The sequence below is a fragment of the Epinephelus lanceolatus genome, chromosome 5, assembly GCF_041903045.1.
Source record: "Epinephelus lanceolatus isolate andai-2023 chromosome 5, ASM4190304v1, whole genome shotgun sequence".
Lineage (NCBI taxonomy): Eukaryota > Metazoa > Chordata > Actinopteri > Perciformes > Serranidae > Epinephelus > Epinephelus lanceolatus.
Genome location: NC_135738.1, coordinates 33,480,374 through 33,502,032, shown reverse-complemented (window position 1 = coordinate 33,502,032; position 21,659 = coordinate 33,480,374). Strand labels below are relative to the sequence as shown.

At 41.4% G+C, this 21,659-nt stretch overlaps 3 protein-coding genes across 10 annotated transcripts in view; 2 read left to right on the top strand and 1 right to left on the bottom strand.

The window, feature by feature from the left end:
- Positions 1-11,385, top strand: part of LOC117262684 (DNA topoisomerase I, mitochondrial) — a 51,419-nt gene extending 40,034 nt beyond the window's left edge. For all 7 annotated transcript variants that reach the window (XM_078168108.1, XM_033635764.2, XM_033635763.2 and 4 more), the window contains 5 exons: positions 6,999-7,113; positions 7,839-7,966; positions 8,205-8,305; positions 9,055-9,204; positions 11,042-11,385. In XM_078168108.1, coding sequence (XP_078024234.1) covers positions 6,999-7,113; positions 7,839-7,966; positions 8,205-8,305; positions 9,055-9,204; positions 11,042-11,144 — 597 coding nt within the window. In that variant the 3' untranslated portion in view covers positions 11,145-11,385. The remainder of the gene's footprint in view (positions 1-6,998; positions 7,114-7,838; positions 7,967-8,204; positions 8,306-9,054; positions 9,205-11,041) is intronic.
- On the bottom strand, positions 11,201-14,284 carry hsbp1b (heat shock factor binding protein 1b). Its single transcript, XM_033635769.2, has 4 exons — positions 14,083-14,284; positions 12,805-12,871; positions 12,460-12,586; positions 11,201-12,217 (listed from the first exon to the last, which is right to left on the bottom strand). Exons 1-3 carry the CDS (start codon positions 14,125-14,127, stop codon positions 12,465-12,467), a joined length of 234 nt encoding a protein of 77 aa, XP_033491660.1. The 5' UTR covers positions 14,128-14,284; the 3' UTR covers positions 11,201-12,217; positions 12,460-12,464.
- Positions 14,285-14,456: 172 nt separating this feature from the next.
- Positions 14,457-21,659, top strand: part of LOC117262317 (solute carrier family 66 member 2) — an 87,800-nt gene continuing 80,597 nt past the window's right edge. The window contains exons 1-3 of one of the 2 annotated variants that reach the window (XM_033635206.2): positions 14,457-14,702; positions 18,648-18,902; positions 19,452-19,585. In XM_033635206.2, the coding sequence (XP_033491097.1) occupies positions 18,694-18,902; positions 19,452-19,585 (343 nt within the window). In that variant the 5' untranslated portion in view covers positions 14,457-14,702; positions 18,648-18,693. Of the gene's footprint in view, positions 14,703-16,083; positions 16,184-18,647; positions 18,903-19,451; positions 19,586-21,659 lie in introns of those variants that run through there. The other variant, XM_078168111.1, reaches the window with a different exon arrangement.

Sequence of the window (21,659 nt, the reverse complement as noted above, 5' to 3'; positions counted from 1 at the left end):
CAAAAAGTATTGTGGAAACTGCTCACAAGTGCTTTAATAATTGATAACTTTGTGTAAAAGAGTACCTGTATTTGTGCGGGGTTGTGTAAGAAATTCCCCTGAGGTGTGTAATATTTGAAGAGAAGGCAGAAAAAGATTGTGAAAGCAAAATAGAATTATATATTTTTTATGTTTTCTGGGGACATAAGGCTGCAGTAAAGGAAAAGCAGGGACTAAATTGTAAGGTGTAAGAGATGAGATTGAATGAGGATGAGCCATTGGTGTGGAGAGATGAAAGGGGTAAAGTGAGGAGAAGGGGAAGAATATTGGAAGCAGGGAGACTGAAGGCAGAAAAGGAGTTTCAAAAGAGAGAGGGGATGGACTCTGGCAGATAAAAATGAAACTGCGCGAGTGGAAATTGAGAGCGAACATGCTGGGCGGATGAATTTCCACACATAAAAATGTGCCGTCCTCTCAACCTCTTCCTCTAGCCGCTGGCAGCAAGGCCACACAGAAGTCAGCAGTTGTACACATGGTTAGTCCACCACAGGGAGACGTGGACCATCTCAGGGTGTACTCAGTCTTTATAAAACAAGATCAACAGCATTATTTCTCTATTTGAGACCATACTCAAGGCTAAGAGATTGCCCTTGATGAGGAAACCTATTCAGAATCACAATATACAGGTTTCTTGTAGTGTGAACGGGGCTACTGCTGCAGTAGCCCACAGCCTGGCAACCTTGGGTTAAGTGCTCTGATTGCTGGGAAACAACATGTCTTGTGATTCACTCGAGAGCCAGGGTTGAAGGTTGGAACATATGCAACAGATGAATGGTCACTCTGGAGGACAGAGGGTTAATGAAACAGAGAGAGAAAGAGATGCAGATAAGAAAGCCTGGGGAAGGTTTGAGAGCCAGTCACGTGCTGGTCTATAAAGATTGACAGGTCTGAAAAGACAGGACGGGAGCAAGAGGGTGAGATGAGGAGATGGAGCAATTGAAGGAAGGAGTGCGGTGCCTCTGCTCTCTGCCCTCTAGTGTGTCAAGAAATGTCAGGGTGTGTTGGAGGTGGAATGGTAATGGCTGCTGTGGGCAGGCCTGATTGGCACCTGCAAAGGCCAGGCCACTGAGAGAGTAGAGGGAGGGGGGTGTGGAGGTGTAGACGGAGCAACAGGAATGTGACAGCTGGTCCAGGTGAGGGGAGGTTCGAAGGGAGAAGGTGGAAGATGGCTGGAAAAGGGTAGGAGGTGGAAGAGAGGGAGGGAGGGAGAAAGCAAAGGATAGAGTTGACAACCAGGCAGCAGCTGTAAGGCTAAGAGGAGGAGGAAGAGGAAGATATGGAAATGGGAATAAAGGTGGAAGAGGACAAGTTGTGGAGTGTGCTGCTATCAGATGGCCTCATGTAAAGAAATGGTGGAAGACATTATAGTTAAAGATTTAAATGACTCAAAGCCCCATTCAGATAACAACCTCTGTGGTGTTAAGTGGTGAGCATGGTGTTGATTGCTCCAGTACTGCTCACGTATGTGAACAGTAACAGGAGGATTTTAATGTATACATGACAGACTCCTGAAACAAAAGGCTATTTAAAACAGCATTGCTCAGGGCAGCTCATGCAGTTATCACATTAAGTCAGAATTAGACCTTGGAAAATGTATTTTTTTTAATGTCATTTTATGTTTAAATGTGCAGTATGTAGGATTTGGGTGGGGGGGGGGGTGTGTCTTGGTAGAAATGGAACATTGATAATTATGTTTTCACAAGTATATAATCACCTGAAACTAAGAATCTTACCATACCTTAGTATGAGCCCTTAGTATCTACATAGAGCGGCTCCTCTGCCATGAAGCCCACAATATTGCATTGCCATGTTTCTACAGTAGCCCAGAATGGACACACCAACAGGGCTGACACGATATGCTTATCTTCCACTTCAGTACTATCACGATACTTGAGTGCCGATTTGATATTTATTGCAATTCTACAAGTATTGCATTTTGATATTAGGATTTACTGAGATTTATGTTCAATATTTTAACACTAGACAATGGGAAAATGTTGCATTATACATTTCTAAAGACTGTATATCGTAGGGTGTATTGCCAAAAACAATTAACATCACGTCAGTCAGTCTGCCTGATTTTTATGCCTCTGCGCCAGCAATAGCTGTGCCTGGAGGCATTATGTTTAAGGGTGTCCATCCATCCACCCCGTCTTTGTGAACATGATATTTCAAGAACGGCTCCAGGGAATTTCTTCAAAGTTGGCACAAACATTCACTTGGATTGAACGATGAACTAATTAGATTTTGGTGGTCATAGGTCAAAAGTCAAGGTCACTGTGACCATTATCTGTCTCATTCTTGTGAACGCGATATCTCAAGAACACCTTGAGGGAATTTCTTCAAAGTTGGCACAAACATTCACTTGGACTGAACGATGAACTGATAAGATTTTGGTGGTCAAAGGTCAAGGTCAAGTTTATGTGACCTCATCTGTCTCATTTTTGTGAATGTGATATCTTAAGAACACTGTGAGGAAACTTCTTTAGTTTGGCACAAATGTTCACTTGGACTCAACAATGAACTAATTGGACTTTGGTGGTAAAAGGTCAAGGTCAGCGTGACCTTGCATCTATCTCATTCTCGATCACGATATCTCAAGAACACCTAAAGGGAATTTGTTTAAATTGAAAGATGCTATAATAAATAAACTTAATATACTTAAATTACTAAAATGTACTTTACTTGTACAATACAATGGGGAAAAATGTATACATTTTAAAGTAAACTTAAACTGCTACATTTGTATTTCCCATACATTGGGTTATTTGAGGCAGCTGCCACAATACCAACATTGACTGCCACATACTGAATTTCCAGTATTCTATTTAAAATGAGTAAAAATCTGACTTCATTGTAGAGCTGCGTGCAGTGCATTGATTTGTCCAGCTCGTCCTTTCCCTGCTCTGTTTCTCTTTCTCTCTGGTTATCAGACCACCAGTGAGACAAAAATACCTCTTTCACACCAATGACCTGGGTCGGACTGGGGTTATCTGACCCATTTTTAACCCTTTTTTGTCAATTCCAACAAAAACGGGTTAATCCCTGTGTCACAGCAATCCTTTTGAATTTGAGGTCCGGTATTTTTCTGATTAAGCATCTCACAAACAGGGCTTGTCGTTTTTATTGTTGTTGCTGTTAGAACACAGCGGTGGTGTGGAAATTAGACTATAATAAAGTGTGCCGCTGTTTCCATTGTTTCTAGGAAAAGCTGATCAAATGTATTCTTTGAATCTTTTTTTTTTTTTTTTTGATGTAGAAACACAAAGGATTACAGGGAGAGGAAATGATAGTGGGCAAAAATGTAAAATACTACAGAAGTTTTCAGTGAGGACAAGACAGATTGACAGTACATCACACAAGCTGTGGTAACTGTTTTAAAATAACTGAATGCAGACCATATTGTTTGACAGGTTCCTGTTAACAATTTGATTTGTCCCTAGTGAGAATGAATTCAGCTGCAGTACACACAGTCCATCTAAAATTTTAATCTGTTGTCTTGTACACGTGTGAATTTTCTCTCTGGACAACAAAGACTCGCCACAACACTGTCCAAAAATGCTGTTGCCCACATTGTAGTACTGCCGGATTATTCACCCAAATCCACTCTGGTTTTGTTGTGGTCATGAACTCTGGTGTACTGCTTTTTCTGTGCCTTCAGTTTGTTTGTGACCTGTTGTTGTGAACGGTGTATGGCTCTCTCATTCAGCAGCCTTGTTGTATTCGCATACACTGTCATCTCTCATCATCCCGGTCATCTTACGCTCAATTTCCCCCTCACCATGGATGGCCAGAAGCTCCTGCACCTCAGTGTCTTGCCACATCTCAATTTTGTTCCAATTCCAGTTTGTTTATGGGCTGTGGCAACCTGTGACAATGGCATCACCACTGTGCGTTCCCATTTGCAACCAACGTCTCGCCATGGTTGTTAGCAACCCTAGTGGTGTGCTATTCAGATTTAAATTGACCCTGGTTCAACCTTTGTTTGAATCACCTCTTGAACTGGACTGCAAAGTTATGTCAGCCAACGCAAGTTAACTGTTTCAAACAAAAAAAATCGACGCTGATTTAAGTCTGATTTAGCCCTCAGTGTGAAAGGTGCATTAGCAGGTCAGAGCGCCCCACAGTCCCTCTGCCTCACTTCCTGCTGCCAAGAGGCTATTCCAAGGAGAGTGGACAGAAACTCTGGAGATGGACCTTTACTAGTGGCTGTAGCAGCACCCAGCGCCGGGGATCATAGTAGGCTGTGTCTAACCTATGTAACAGCAGCAACAGAAAGTTTGATGCTCTGACAGGGAGTTTGCTCGTGCCGAAGTCGAGTTGCTACTGCTATTGAAGATCTGTGTCCTCGGACTGCCCGCCACTTTCTCCTTTCTTGCTTTGGCTTTGTTTTCCTTAAAACAGATATGACTTCGCATTACACATAGATTACCACAATGGAAGTGGCAACTTTTGTACACCTCTGCATTTGAATCCTATCGATTCAGGCATTAAAAGAAGTGACTGAAAAAGTGTTAACAAAAAAATTAATATATATTTTTTTTTATGTTACCTGAAAGCCATAGTAGGGAGGGGCGAGGGGAAGGGGTATTCGGTTGGTTGTAATCATGGACTGTGCAAAGAATATGGACGTAGCCACTGTGGCATCACCCACTGGTTTGTGTACTGCCATTTTGAAGCCTCGAGTTTGGCATTTCGGCCGTTGCAATCTTGGTCTTTTGGAGCCAGAAGTAACCATATTTTGATTAGAGGGTGGAGCTGTGGAGGGCGAGGAGTGGGTCTGACTCATTGACTGGCGGCGCCTTGCAGACAGCCTGTCACTCAAGCGTCCACACCCTTAAGTATGTATAAGTTTAACCCTAAATAAAATGGAAAGGGGTGAGTTATTCAATAAATCACCATGTACAGTTGTTACACATGTTAAAAATGGCTATAGAGACCAAAACTGTGTTTGTGCCAGTCTGTAAACATGTTTATTCCTGCTCTTAAATTAGGCATTTTAACATGGGTGTCTCTGGGGATTAACTCTGTTTTTGAGCCGGCCTCAAGTGGCCATTAGAGGAACTGTAGTTTATGGCACCTCCTTATTGGCTTCATTTTTCAGCCACTTGATTGCAATCTGCAACCTTACTGCTAGATGCCACTAAACACTACACACTGCAGGTTTGAGCTGCATATCATTTAAGTGTACATCTGGGGTTCTGTCCTGTCTCTGGCCAACTTCACACAACAGAAATGCACTTCTGTTGGTTTTGCTGAAATAATGTATATTTAAGAACACAGTGCACATCAGAATGTTGTGTTAATGCTGCCAGTGCTATGAAATTCCTGTAAGCATCCATCGAGCAAGAGTGCTGCTCAATATTAGATTCCAAAATGCTCAGCCGTGGTGATATAGCACACACACAGGCCCATACACACACATCATGTTGAGGTTTGAGTGTCTGATCTGAGCTGAAATGCAGGCGTTTGTCAGGTCTCTCTTGAAGCCTCCTCTCCAGAGTCTACATCATTAGAGCTAGAGTAAACACCCTGTCTGCAGTTTCAGGTTAACTGTTACCTCAGAGGGGTTTCTTCAACTACATCAAAACATACAAACATTTAAGTACTGCTGGCTGTGTAGTATAGTCCCTGCCAGCTGCTTTATCATGGTACATTTCAATTTCTCCCCACTCTGTTATATCCCTTCCACCTTTTTTAAAAACAATATTTATTTTTACAGGAACGGATGTATAGAATGCTAAAATTGGTTCCATTCCAGTCAAAATGCAAAGCATGTCATCATAGCTAGTTTAGAATGGCAACAGTCAATATGTCTCCCAGGCATTAGTCGCCATCACCACAAATTGTCTTGCAGTATGTTAATGAGAAAGTCCAGTACATAGTATCCTGCGTTATAGATACGAAATTAGAACCGCAGCTATGGCAAGTCGTAATAATACCTTAGGAGATGACATGGATGACACACATGGACACACACACTTGTGCACACAGAATACATGATACCAGTGGAGTTGGGGGTGTGAGAGCTATCATACTTGCCCCTCAGACTCGCAGACACCTTCATTAGCATTGCAGGGGCAGAGTCAGATAGCTCATTAGCAAGGCAGGCACGACAGCAACTGTGTCTGTGTGTGTGTGTGTGTGTGTGTTGCTGATGCGTGTACCTGTGCACCCTCCCACACATGGATGTGCACGTATGTATACGTAAAAACCTTTCTTCAGCCTGTTTCTAATAGGCTCCTGCACTGAAACACACATCTACACAAGTGCGTGGCCCTAGACAGTCGGGTCCTGACCCTGCTCTGATTAAACCAACCACATTATTATTGTAATCCTCATCAGAATCATCAGAATTATTTCTTCTTTTGCCAGAGCTGTGAGCTCACCAGCGAGCTCATCTGGGTGTTTTTCCCCTACATCTGTGCGCTTTCATCTGTGTTTCGAAATGCATGCACTGTCTGCCTCTCAAGTCCACATGTTTGCACCTCATATCAGTATCTGTGCAGCGACCATACGTGTTTGTTTTTGCTTTCACACCACCAGTGTGCGCCCTATACTGTTAACTCCGTTTCATCTCTTTGCCGTTCTGTCGAAGCTGCAGCCATTTGACAGGAGCTAATGGCTATCTAACCACTGCATGTGACAGCTCAAACTTGTTATAATACCTGCTGAAATGTCAGAGGGGAAATAGTACTGTGATCTTTTTTAATCTCCCTGCTTTAATGGATGATGATAATGAAGGCAGAGATGGTGTTGTATGTGTTTTTATTTGTTATGGTACATTACAGACACTTTAAACACTGCAGTGATACAATGCCACAGTGCCACCTAGTGGTGGAGTTTGGATTAAGTTGGTCGAATGGTTTTGGGGTGACAGTGTATTTGTTGTATACTGCGCTGATGTGAATTTGTCATCTGTGTGTCTTTGTCCCTCTCCTTCGCATTTGTCATTGCAGACAGCAGTGCTGAACAAGCACCTGAGTTCTCTAATGACTGGTCTGACTGCGAAGGTCTTCAGGACGTATAACGCTTCCATCACTTTACAGCAGCAGCTCAAAGAGCTCACAAACAGTAAGTCACACACTCACTGAGCTATAAAGTAGTCTAACATTACATTAATAGCTTTCTAAAGCACCAGCTCATATTCCTAAGCAACCAGAAAGGTATCAGCGTCTCTAATACTATAGCCTTTTATCAGTCTGGCCCTTATCACCATCTTATTACCTGACTGCTTGTGTCATGGAGTCTCATGATAAAACTGCCACACTTTTGACATTTTTTATTTTTAGCTTGCTTGATTCGAGATACCCTGGCGTCACTCAGCTTTTCCAGCCATGGCATGAGTACATTATCACTGTACCCAGTGCCGTGCGTCTCACTCTTATCAGGGTCCCATTGGCTGCCTCTGCCACAGTTACTCATTCAGAGATAGAAGTGTCACAATCTCTTCTCATTTCTGGATTGCCACTGAGAACCAATCTGCAGGATGGCATGTGGTTGTAGTGTGTGTTGCGTGGACCCCAGGAAGAATAGATGAAGCTTATATGGATCTGAATAAATGAAATGAAATGGTAGCAACCTGTAATTTTGTGTGTGTGTGTGTGTGTGTGTGTGTGTGAGTGTGTGTGCGCGCGCGTGCGTATGTTCAAGTTCAAGATGCATGGGCAATAATAATATGAGGGACACCAGCATGGTATTATCTTTTGAACTTGTGTATGTAATTCTGGTGAGATATGTATTCTCAGTGGGATTTTTTTCTGTAAAAATTCAAGTTACTGTTGTTTCTCCCTTCAAAGAGTCCGACAATGCAGCTGAGAAACTGCTCTCCTACAACCGTGCTAACAGAGCAGTTGCCATTCTGTGTAACCACCAGCGGGCGCCGCCAAAGACCTTCGATCAGTCCATGGCTAACCTTCAGGCCAAGGTAGGAACAGCTTGACTTGGTTTATTGGGCACAGTCATTCATCACATTAACATTTACAGGGACTGATGATATTTTTTAATGTTCTTGTGTCAGTGTAATAGTTTGTTTAAAGAAGGACAAGGGCAGATTTTAAGACACAGTGAATCTCTGCAACCTTTCCAGCCCAGTCAGTGATATTTTGAAGCCAACAGTAATCCATATATAAAAGCACACCTATGTCCTTATGTGTCCCACCCAGATTGATGCTCAGAAGGAAAAGCTGGCCCTAGCAAAGACGGAGCTGAAACAGGCAAAGAAGGAGGCCAAGACCAAAGGCAGCTCAGACCCCAAGCTGCAGACGTAAGTGTCACAATAGTGCTGAAAAACAGTATGCTGTGAACACAAAACAATTAGAAATGATTGACAACAAGTACTAACAGAAAGGTATCCTGCAGTTTTAAGAGCCTCCAAACAGAGATACTGGCGTCACTGTGAATAATGAGCTGTAGGTTGAAGAAATGTAAGATGTTGACCTTGAAATCATGTTAGTTGTGACGGTAGCCCCGCTGTGAACTCAGAGATGAGCTTCCCTGCTGTTCATCCTTTTTGTCTTTGTGCCTAGAGCCAAAAGGCAATTACAAACACTTTAAGTTGAAGAGTACTTTACAGTGCAGTAAGACATCCTTAATAGACCGCTGCTATTCTCTACGTGTTTCCTCAAATTCATGATCAGAATGCTTGTTCATTAGTCAGAGTACATTTTGTAATACTGAGCAGCACATAGGAAAGAAACACATGGTTCAACTGGAGGTTTTTCACTTGTGATAACAAAAAGGTTACTTATACCCAGGCAGTGGTATATTTTGCTGTTTACCCATGTCTGTCCCCACATGTAGATGAATTGGTTTCCTGCAGGTTGGACTACTTCCAGTTATTTATGCAAAACATTTGAATTAGGCTGGACACTGATGGAAACACGCTCCTTTTTGCCTGCCAAAAATGTGGAAAAGTTTCACATCAAAAGCCCAAATCAGAAGTCTTGTTTCTGCCATATTTCTAACTGAGGTGTCTGACTCCATTGCATGCACCCTTCATATATTTTCTGTCAGGCTGGTGGAGCGTAAGAAGGCAGCAGTGAAGCGCTGTGAGGAGCAGCTGCTGAAGTTGGAGGTCCAGGCGACTGACAGAGAAGAAAACAAACAGATTGCACTGGGTACCTCAAAGCTCAACTACCTGGACCCACGCATTAGTGTGGCTTGGTGAGTGTATACTCGCATAGACACTCTAAACAAGTGGTTCCCAACTGGTGGGTCATGGTCCAAAAGTGGATGGCAGGTCCATTCAGAATGGACTGTAAGTAACTCTCAAACGTGTCAAGTTTGTAAAAAAAAAAAAAACCCACACACTTTATTTTGAAGAACATGGAATTTCTGGCAGAAAGCTTTTATTTTGAAGTCCCATTTCCTGCTGTAGTGAGTGACTTATGGACAGCTACTTAACAGAGACAGCAAACTAGCTCAATGACATGGTCAAATGGAGATATGACACTGAATATAATAAACTGTGTGGACCTTGAACTAATGACTAAGGAGAAATCTGGACCCTGTGGCTGGACCAGATTGGAACCACTGCTCTTTACAACCTCAATGCTTTGTTAAAAGCACTTGAAAATATATATACTCCCTGCATCAAGTCCTGCACCTGCCTGCATGAGAGCACACATGGGTTTTCAAATAGAGCCACCTGAACTACTTGCACTCGGGGCCTGCATCACTAAGCAAGATTATTGGGTCAGTCGGCTAATTTTAGTCTTAACTTGGTCTTTCCAGTATCATGAAGCTGGTTCACTTGTAATCAGTGTAAATCACCATAGTAACCTGACTCACATGGCCAGGCAGGTTCAGCTCAGTGGATGTGATCAGAATGTGTCAACAAACCAGTCCTTTTGGAAAAAGTGAGTCATCTGTTCTACAAGAACCCAAAATAGACAGCAGTACAGCATTTATAGTTTAATTATAACCAAGTCACAGCAATGATTTTACAGATCACTGGACTCACTATGTCTGTGATATAAAATCATAAATATTATAAATGTTTGTAGTGTAAGCATTTGCGTACTCTGGCTTTAAAACAGATCCGGATCAAATCGGACGCTCACTGACACTTGTCAGTGATGCACAAGATTCACTTTGTAAATCATGTGAATCATTTCTATAGACTCACTGAAATGATGATTGTGGATTAAACATATCTGCAGCAGCACAAGCGTAGCATTAGTCTCCAGTGAAATATAATGTATGGAAAGTGTAATGTGAAAATTAAACTATTTATGTGGATATACTATCTGTAGTCTCTCTCTGATGCCTCAAAGCAAAAATAGTGTAACTGATGTTCAGTGTTGCATATCATTACACTATTGCAATCATTACAGTAGTTTAATCTTCAGACAAACTGTGAAAGCACCATCAGTCATTTCTCCCCTATCCCCAATCTGTACTAAACCCTCTCAAAAGGTCAATCATAATAGTAAGGCCAATAAAATAACTTTCACTCGTGTAGCCAATTACCTTTATTTGGTTAACTTAAGCCATTTCTATTGATTGTATGTTATCAGTTTGTTCATATTTTCCATCTGGATACCACTGTGTTTATTTTTTAAGATATACTATGCAGAATTTTACTATACAATAAAAAAAGTGTAGGCTCATTCAGAAGTAATCCCTCTCCATGTGGTGGTGTATTTTTCTGCAGAGACATTGCCCTCTGCTGGTGTTTTCAAATTTTATTTTCTGTGGTCGGGACATTTATGTTTGTGTACCCCCCACAGCATTCAGGCGAGGAAGGAGCTAAAAAGGTAACATCAGGTGCCAGACCCTAAGCAGCAGGCATCCAAGACACATGAAAACATGCAAATCTAGCAAGGCGTAAAGCCAAACGAGTGAATCTGGGGTTGGCTTTACACTTTTGCTGGCGAGCATGTTACACAGTAACAGACAATCCTGCATAGTTAACCTTTAAGAGAAAAGATTAACTGGTGGGTTAAACTGTGTTAATTTTGCAGAGTATGCTTAACAGTTGTTTCTCCCATTGGTTCAGGTGTAAAAACGTGGAGGTACCTGTAGAAAAAATCTACAATAAGAGCCAAAGGGACAAGTTCGCCTGGGCCATCGACATGACAGAGGCAGACTTTGAGTTCTAACTTTAAACTTATGAAACTCCAGTCTTGTTAGCCGATGCAATTAAGGAACCATTCACTTTGTAATACATACAGAACTTTAATATTTCATTCATAATATGTTCATGGACTACTGATGGTGTACTTCATAAAACTGTGTGACGTGTTTTGTTTACTGCTGTTCGTTTCTGCTTTTGGCACTTAATTTTGTTTTGTTTGTAAATTTTGTGTTTGCACTAATTTGAATAAAGGTTCCTATCATGCAGTGATGTGACACACTTTTGAGTGGACATTCTTGCAAATACCTGATTCTGAATACAATAAATGTGATTTAAAAAACATCTTATCAGCCATTATAGAATGTTAACTTCTAAGTCTGTCATTCCAATACATTATGAACAATATAGACCAGAAAACATGCAACACATTCTAGACATTCCAGATAATTTGCATGATAAAATACAACTCTGGTTTAAAAAAATAAATACAGAAAACACTGAGCACCTAGTAGTTATTTGCATTTTTAAAAATTCACTCAGCACCTGGCTAAATATTAAGTGTGTAATACATGACAGACAGCATTGTATTAAATAGCTTTAATAGAAGAAAATCAGTTGAAATTGGAATGCATCCCACACCTTGGTAGTAACAATGCTACTCGTAAATCACTACAGGCTTCTCACTGTGCCCGTTTCCCGTGTTGGTAGGGATGGAGGTTCTACTGGCCTGTAAGCCTGTGGGTTGTACTTCTCAGCACAGGCTGTGGCCAAACTGTCCCCATCAGCCATCACCGCATGGGATTTAATTAATTATGCAATATGATGGCAGCGAGATAACCTCCGGGTCGGCGCACAAAAATCCATAAGTTGCATTTTCGCACGAGCACTTACAGTTCTGAAGGGCATATCACACTATTCTAGCTTACAAATAACGTTCAACTTTTCAAGTCATTACATAACTCTAACCATTTATCACAATATTCAATATATAAAAAAGCATTTCACACAACGACACACCAAATCAATAGTCATTTTCAGAATGGAAAAGTCTGCTGCTCCTGAATAAAGGACCGACTTCACACCATGTTTCTTAGGAACCTGCGGACAGACAAAACAAATGATCTGTGTTGTAGTGTCAAAGAGGAGGGTGAATTCAACACGAAATACCTTAAGGATTAACTGAGATATGTAAAACTAATGGCAAGAGACATTCATCCAATCTTATATGTCTAGACCTAGGATTCATGAGTCCATCAGGAAGACAGACAAAACTACAGAGCTCTAGGCTTACAGGAAGGCATGAATAACTCTTCCAAAAGCTAGCTGGGTCTACGGCTTACCTTCATTATGAGCCTTGACCCTCTTTAGCCTTTTCCGGTGCCGCCTCAATCTCTTCAACACCAGCCTGTGTCATCAGGTCGGCAATGTTCTTCTCCAAGTCATCAATGCGTGTGCTCATCTCATCAAGTGGAGAAGCAGTTAAGGCACATACTTAGTAATAACTCTCAAAGTTGGTCTTTAATGGGCGAAATGTCCAGGTCAGTCTGTCATTTCATACTTTGATTATGAAAGTACAGTGAAGAGGATTTGAAAGAGATGAGAATGCTGGAAATAACAATTGAACCTGAATGCATTTAATCAATGAAAAATTGATTAATGGCATTATAAATCATTAGACAGGATATTCCTCCCGATGATCTGGTCTGACATGGTCTGAAATTTGTCTTGCATCTGTTGCAGCAGTGTCTGGACCTGTGAAACAAACACAAACACTGTAAGTGCAACAATAAATACACAAACAAATGAACAAATTGATTTAAATTGGTTCACTTAAGATGGCAGCCTAACATTAAAAACACATTACCAGTTTATTTTAAGGATGACACAATTGAAAGGATTTAAGCAGTGACATCAGTGGACTTTTCACTATTAACACCACCGCAGAAAAACATCTGCACTCCCACTCTAATGCACCACGCTTGTGGTCTATTAATAATTTCAAAAGGCAGTACATCAGTTAACAAAAGTATCTAGTTTCCTTGACAACAATGTAAAAGCTTAGTAACCACAGGATGTGATTCTTTTATGCACTCTGATGAGCATACTTCAGAACAATGAGCGCACCATGAAAATCATACTACTGTGTATTGGTGCATTTTGGTGCACTGATGACCATCACATAATGTGGCTCTATAACAGTTTTGTCTAAAGTTGTGTTTGTATTCTTCACATGCCAGAGACTTGAGGTTAATAGACATCCTGATCTCAAGAGGCAACATAATAAAATGAAAGCTGAGACATAAAAATAGAAAACTTCAATAACTAGGCATCCTTGAGGAAAATGTTTGGAGGGTGTTTTCAGTGAATACAAAACTCTGTGGAAATAATAAATAATAAGAATAAAGGAAAAGAAGAAAAAAGAAAAGCTACCAGAGAGGACTGGTAAAGATTTGGGAGGGTAACTGAAGTTGTCTACTAGTGCTCATCTCCATGACAACACTCAGAAACATAACCCAGCTCCCTTTGCCGTGTATTAGAATAAGTAGAATTATATATTATATTTCACAATGAACTGTGCGAGTTTACTGAGTGAAACTGCTAATTATTCAATATGATGGAAACTACTATTTCGAGAGGGCGTTTCAACAGAGGTAACGTTACCCAGATGTAATGCTAAGGGGATTACTCAGTTGTGATTTGGTGATGTCATGTGAAAGCCCAACTGACCATTTCAGTTACATAACGTGCTAAACAAAAGTCAGGACCTTTTAGCTTCACCAAACATCTGAAACACACCGAGTTCACGAACCTATTTTATTATAGAAACAAATAAATAACACGAAATGCCACAGATACGCTACACTCAGGTTAAGCTTTTCTTGCAAAGTAGCTAGCGATAGCATGCAACTGCTAGCATTCACTGCTGAAGCTAACGCTAGCTTGCCATCACGGTCACGACTTACCACATTGGTGAGGTCCTGCACCGACTTAGGGTCTGTCTCTGCCATGTTGTGGTGTAAATGATTATCAGTGCCTGAACAGTACTAACACTCCAACAGCTTTCTGCCGATTATTTTCACTATCGGGTTGGTAACTGTTCGAAATAGATAGCAGTCCGCTTGCACCACCCACCGCAGAGTCAGCTGTTCCACAACACGGGGAGTCTCGCGAGAGCTGCGTCACGGTGCTAAGAAATGTGGAATATTGAGTTTTGAATGAGGAGCTGTAAAGCACTTAGTAGTTTTGTTATCCCTTTATGGCCTCAAGAAGCCCATAAAAGGCATTCATGCAAAGCATCTGTTCCCTAGAGGCTGCCTCCCATTAAGCGCCCTGCATGTTTAATGCTAGTATTGTAAAACTTAAAGCAGTAGTAACTCTTTCTATTTCTATGTAGTGAACAATATATCTGTGCACGCGTGAGTATGAGTGCCTGCAAGTATGCGCGTGCACCACTCTCACTTGAGCACGAGCTGGGATTGGAAAGTTGGAGCTGCAAGGGAAGTCAGTGTGTTTTGGTTTTGACGCTGAAACATCCGCGTGAGTGCTTTCTGATAAGGTGGACGAAAGTGAATGAAGGCGGCTGGTAAGTAAAGTTGGAAATTAAACCTATAACACATGTAAAACGTTAAATGTTACATTCTGCTACTCAGACAAACATGAATACACTATCAGAGGCGATACATATTCAGAGCGGGGGGGGCATTGTACGTGTTGTGAGCGCGCTGTTTTTAAAAACTAAATTAGAGCAAAGACGCAGAGGACGTTTGTTTCGGGTTTTAAAGTTTAGCTCAGAGATAAATTCGACACTTCACACGTCAAACATACTTTGTATACTAATATCAGTCTATTACAGTGTAACCAGACGGTGTTATAGCTGCTTTCTTTGTGTGCTGTTACTGTAGCTCCCCCGCAGTACTCCAAAATTGATGCCTGTACGTTCAGGCATGTTAGTGACCCAACCCCATGAAGCTATGCTTTGCTTGCATAACAGCCCATATTGCTTACTAGAGGTGGCCCAGCACATTGGGCTACTGTTGTGTGGGTGTGATGGTTTCCTCACACAGCTAGGCAGAAGGAAATAGCTGAGGACACCTTGGATTGTTGAATTCTTGAGTAATGTTTAACTGTAGGAAACCTGTAAAGACTCTCTTTATGGGTTGTGTTTGATTGCTGCTCTGCAGTGTTGCATTCACTGTGCATTGATAATAATCTGAGCTTTGTAGATGCTTTACAGAAATGACAAGTAGAGATACACTGAAGTGTAGATAACCTGAACATTCTTTTGCTCAGTCTGCCTGGCTCTGCCCTCCAAAATAAAATCCTATGTCTTTACTTACAGCTGAGTTATGTAAAATAACAGGTGTCTAATGAGTAATCAGACCCTCGGCTTTCTAGATAACTCTTGGGGCTCCAAGTACAGCTTCATCTCCTGTTGTGTTGCATTAGCCTACTGTCAGCAATCACACCCTGAGTGTGATTTAAAAAAAAAGAAGAAGTTGCTACCAGTGAACCTGCTGGGGGAGTTTTTTTTCTGTCAGCACCGAAGTACTTCTTAGTGTTTTGACTGGCTCTCTAAGCCATACTGAGTGACCTGTCAGCTGACACACACTGCCGAATATGTATGGGAGCAAAGGAGTTCATATTCATGCTGGCTCTCAGAATTAAATCTGACAATGAAAATCACACTGTGTTAAGTGGCACTGTTGTTATTACGCAGCCACAAGAAGAACCACACAGTCATACAAGAAGCACGTCACACTGATTTCCTGTGCGTCTCACTGTTTACTCAGAATTTGTGGGTCATGGTGTTGTGTACATAGCAACATACTGGCTCTTAAATCAAACGTGACCACATGCCATTCCCATTTACAAGGAGCTGTTTATCGGCATTACAAAATCACATTGTCTGAAATGTAATGAACTCCTCTCTTTGTTCTGCAGGGTGCTCTGGAGAAAAAGGGGAATTACTAACCTTTAGTAAATTATGTTATTATCCACTCAAGAACACCTGCAAACGCTTGGCACAACACACCACAATTGTAAGGATTAAAGTATCTGAGCAAGGTGTGCTGCAGACAGGACAGCTTAGTAATAATACCTGTTCAACTGTGAAAAAACTCAGAGTGTATTTGCAGTCAAAGAGAAGTCAGTTAGCAGGAGGAGCTTGCACACAAGCTTGCTTTTTGACTTGTTATCTCCACAGTGTGGCAGCTAATACTAAAACCCTCCTATCATGGACGTCTCACCAGTGACCCCAATACCTGCCTGTCATCTTTACCTTCATCGGCTATTGGCTATTTAACCTTTCCTTGCACTCTGCTTGCTAGGGATAGACTGATATGGATTTTTTAGGGCCGATGCCGATACCCATTTTTTTCCATCACCCTTAGCCGATGACCGATTATGGACTGCCGATTTTCTTGAGCCGATATTTGGGGCCGATACTGCTTTTGCTCCCTCAATTTACATCAAAAAAATGACACAATGATAACAAATATTACAAGTCTCAAGTTTAAAATAAGAAACATTTATTGAACAGTAAAAAATACTAAAACAAGATGGAAAGTTGAGGTAGAACAGGTAGAATATTATTATTATTATTATTAGTATACATTCAAATAAAAAAAGAGTTCAGTGCTCTTAAATCTTCCAGTAATGTCTTTATAAAATAAACAAATATTTAAGCTGAAACATAAATAAAACAACAACTACTGTACACAGTAGGATTCGCTGCATGTGCACTGCAGGGTCTTCCGGCAACACAGAGCTGCCCGTGGATGCCTGTCTGTAAATCATGCCGGGAAAAATAAATCCGCAAACCCACGCACGTATCGGCCGATGCCGATACAAGTAAAAAAACTCAAATATCGGCCCGATATGTCGGCCGGCCGATGTATCGGTCTATCCTTACTGCTTGCTCTTTCTGTGTGGGACGTTTCCACATCTTTGACTTCAATTCCCCACCTGTCATCCCCGTCTGAATGTTAACTCATAAAGCACACATCTGAACCTTTCCGTAAATTTGTGAGCCTCAATTAGCGCTAATGTCTTTGGAAAGATAGAAAAAAGTTATTTGCACAGCCCAGGTGCAGGTGTGTCTGCACAGCTATAATATTCCTACAGTATAATCAGTCACTAATTGAAATTATATATGATTATTCCAGCCTTCTATTATAAAATAACTACTTTGATGCTTATTCTGTGTCTCTGAGTCCTGCACAATTTAATAATTGGTGTGTTCTACTTGTGTGACTAATTGATGATGGCTGATTGTTGGCAGGCAGAGAGGTAGAGATGTTAAGTAGTGTACATGTATAATATCATTGGTGGTCATTTGCAATACTTCTGTGGGGAAACTAAGTTTACAGTCAGTGTTTGTACAGAGGATAGTTGTCACAATATCGGCATGTCTAGCTTTGATACAGTACCTTGATAAATATCAGTAGCGGATACCATTTTTCAAAAATACTTCTGAGTTCACTGTTGAGGTTCTAGAGTCCACTTGAGAATTTAAATATTCTTATCAGTCTTTAACATACAAAACAGCAGCGACAGGATACAGGATTCAGCCCTTGACAATACTCTTCCTACTGTGCTTCAAAGACTGTTGAACTATCATGTGAGTGCAGACGTTTCTCTGTAGCTGCTGTACTAATTTATCTAAGCCAACATTTCTTACTGTTTTGAAGATGACCATGCCAGTACTTTCCCAATTCTTTACATTTTGTTAAGATAACCAGCCCTTGGAAAATCAGTCAGAAAACAGAGTTTGACTTGCTGACTGGTCTTAGTCTGTCAAAACACATGTAATTCATTACATTTTAGATTATTGTTTTATTCATTTATTAAAATGTGGCAATTAAAGCTTAACAATTTCTTTACTTTTCTTCATTGCTTTTCAGAATTAATCTATGGAGCAAATTATGAGATAAATTCTTTAACACGCAGTGCATGCAGTAAATGTATGCACAGTCATGTACAGGCAGAGGTGGTCACACTTGACGACATAGGTTATGTGAACATAACCAGTGCAACACACATACTGCATCTATGTGCTATTGGGCACGACCGCCGAAAATGTTAGAGTCATATTTACTTTTATGTGTCGAGGTGGAGTCTGAAAATTTACCTGTGTTTTTCCCACTGTGACATGTCAAAGTGTCTTCAGTGAAAACAGCCTATTGGTCTGATGTTTCTTATAGGCTACATTTTATTTTTTTTTAAGATATATTAAAGTTTGTATAGGTCTTACCATTCAGCCATTCAGCCAGAGCCATCATTTTGTTTTAAAGAGATTTTCTTGTGATGTGAGAGAGCATTGTGTAGTCAGCGGGGACAGCAATTTAAAACAAACTGGCCCATACATAACTGAGGTATTTTAATTTAATCAGCGTAATAAGTTTTACTGCGGATGGGCTCTTGGGAATGCTAATTTCAGGCCTTGTTATTGACCTCTGGCTACCTCAGAACATCCATTGCTGATAACTACTGAACTCCCACTATGTTTTGTCACATTGCTTCCTTCCAGGTGCAACTTTAGACCCCTTGGACACCCCTGAGCTTCTCTCGGCGTGATGGATGCAGAGGTGGTTCTGAAAGAGGAGGACTTGGAGGGCTCGTGGACGCTGCTGTCCTGGATGGCGTCCTGCGTCATGGTGTTCGGGGGAGCCCTGCCCTATGTCCCACAGTACCAGGATATCCAGAGGAGCAGCAACAGCGAGGGCTTCTCCACAAGAGTCTGCCTGGTGCTGCTCATAGCCAACATCCTGCGCATTTTCTTCTGGTGAGAAAGAGAGAGAAAAGCCTGTGCTTTCATTTGATATGGGTTTTAATCTGTCTTTTTTCCCCTTTAAAAGGCACAGGCCATTTACAGGGTCATTCCTCAGATCTGTCTTGGTGTCAGAAATTAATAGAATAGGAATGGAATCAGAATGAAGATTCATTATATAATCTGAGCCATACGCCATTCACTTTGAGGCTTCCGCTCAAATTGTTTTACACATCAGAGAGCACAGGTCATGGTTCGGACTGAAGGGGACAGAAGAGTGAATTTAATAGATTCTTTATAGAATCTGGTTGGAACATTGTATTATTTATAAGGTCTTTCTGTGCCGCTTATAGCCTGTATGACATTTCTTATAATAAAACCTGTACAATTGAATAGTGTAGTATAGTGTGGTAACTGTGATGTACACATACCTTCTTTATTTGTTGTTATTATCCTTACTTTTATCACAAAGGCAATATTAATCTGTATTCTGTAAATTCTCTCCCATGTCAACCCTTCTCTAAGCTCTGGAAGGTAATTTGTGTTTTGGTTGCATCCTTGCAGGATAGGGAAGCAGTTTGAGCTCACCCTGCTGCTCCAGAGCGTGGTGATGATCCTCACCATGTTCGCCATGCTCCACCTCTGCTGCACGGTCCAAAACACCAACCGAGTGAGCACCAAGCAACACCGACTTTTAGGTAACCACTTCCAAAGCCTTCTTGATGACAACAAACACAACTAACACAATTAAAACTGACCCAGCAACACAATTACTGTCATGTATATACAGTAATTACAAACCATTTACAGCACATCCAGCAAGCCACTTCTCTGTGTCAGCAGTTTAGATGCCAAGTGCTTCAACTCCTACTTCTTGCCAAAAGAGGGGGCCATTGGAAAAGCTTACTGTCAAGGCTGTCGTTTTCAAGATGCCTTACCTCTGACAGCTACTTATATACCACTAATATGATAGTCACTTGTCTTATTCTTTATTGAACTGTTTCCGTAGGCTCCTAGTGTCTAGACAAAAAAACAGATGCTGCTGTATACTGGTTTAGTTAAAGCCTGAAGGGTAATGAAAATGTATCATTGATATTGAGATGTGAAAGAAAGTGCAAGGCAAAGCACAAATGTCCTATGGATGTATTAGCTGCTGTACTGTCACACATGAGATTAGTCTATTCTGGGCACGACTGTGTGTGTGTGTGTGTGTGTGTGTGTGTATGTGTGTAGTGTGTGTGTGGAAGGAGGAACTGGATGAGGTATCGGTGCAGGGTGAGGCGAGAAATGGAGATGGGATGGAGAGGGCTGAGATTAAGCATCAGCATCCACTGTTCATCGTGTGTGTGTGTGTGTGTGTGTGTGTGCGTGTGTGTGTGTGTGCGTGTGTGTGTGTGTGTAGAGGAATAGAGCCCGTCTGAGTGTATTTTCAGGGTCACTCTTTATAGGGTGTTGTCTTTTATAGGTAATTGTGTTTTTTTACAGACGCTCGAGTTGATTGCTTTTGCAAATGGCCTGACAGAAATTCAATCCAAGTACAATTTTTATAAGATAACAGCCCACGGAGGGAAATTGAATGATGGAATCTTGTAATACTCCGAACATGCTGAGCAGAGTGTGTTACTGAAGACATAAATTACAATCAGTGTTTGATTTTCCTGCTGATTGATTTGTAAGGAGTAAAATGCTTCTTTATACAGAGGAAGAGAATGTGTGTCCATTTGTGCCGTCAGTCGCGGTTCTATTAAAGTGACTTTGATTGAGAGATTGCTCACATTTGGACATGAGAGTCATGATCATTTTTATTGCTGGCATCTGTGCTTCTCTTGTCTCTGCAAAGAGCTGGTGTATTACTCATCATGAGATCTTTTTTTTATTAATGCCCACGCTTAAACTTTTTCAATATAATCACTCATGACGACTGGTGGTGGATTGCTTGTTTTCTCTGAGGGTGGATGATTTTCGTGGGCTTTACATCTATCTGATCCCAGTATTTGTACACATGTTGCAAATATATTGGACATTCATCTGCCTGCGAGCCATGTGTACTCTCTATGTTAAACAGGCTTGGATACGGAGAGTTGATTGATTAAAAGCGATGCAACTCAAGATCAAATATACACATGAGTTTGTCCGTTATGACCCCAGTTACAAAAACACAGCATGACCACCCTCTTACATCAAGCCCCCCTCTCTGAGGGGCGGGCCTGAGGTCCGGTTTCAAAGAGCACGGATATGAAGGGGGATGGTGGGGTCGGGACAAGAATAGATCAGAACAGCCTTTCGTCCCAAATGTCCGCTCCTCCCTCCATCCCTCCGTCGCTAAGTCTTTCATACAGATCAGGGTCATCTCTATGCAAAGCAGTTTCTTCTCCCCAAGATGCGTGTTGGCATGATTTCGAACTATTTTTGAAGATCTTTCATGCTGACCTCTCTTTCCTGTCATCTCTCCGCTACCCACCCAGCATCCTTCTCTGCTCTTTATCTTTCTCTTCCTCCTCCTCCCCTCTTTTTTCCCACCTTCCTCCACTGCTCTTCTTCTCTCTTCTTTCTGTCTTTCTGTTGCTGTTTCATCTGCTCCCGCCTCTTCTCCTCCTCCTCTTCTTCCTTCTCTTGACTTCTCCATTCAGAAAGGACATCTGAGACTGAAGTCCATGTGTCGTCTATGATCCTGCTGCCGGCCTGCCAACACCTGTTCCCTACTTACTGACCTCATTTTCCAGTTTCTGCAGACACACAGAAAGAACACAAACTGAAAGAAAAAGGTCAAAT

Excerpts from the sequence above, each read along its gene's own strand:
- hsbp1b (XM_033635769.2), bottom strand. The coding sequence starts at position 14,127 with ATGGCAGAGACAGACCCTAAGTCGGTGCAGGACCTCACCAATGTG. Across the intron at positions 12,872-14,082 it reads TGCAGGACCTCACCAATGTG|GTCCAGACACTGCTGCAACA; the intron begins GTAAGTCGTGAC and ends TTTGTTTCACAG. Across the intron at positions 12,587-12,804 it reads AGACCAGATCATCGGGAGGA|TTGATGAGATGAGCACACGC; the intron begins ATATCCTGTCTA and ends CTGCTTCTCCAC.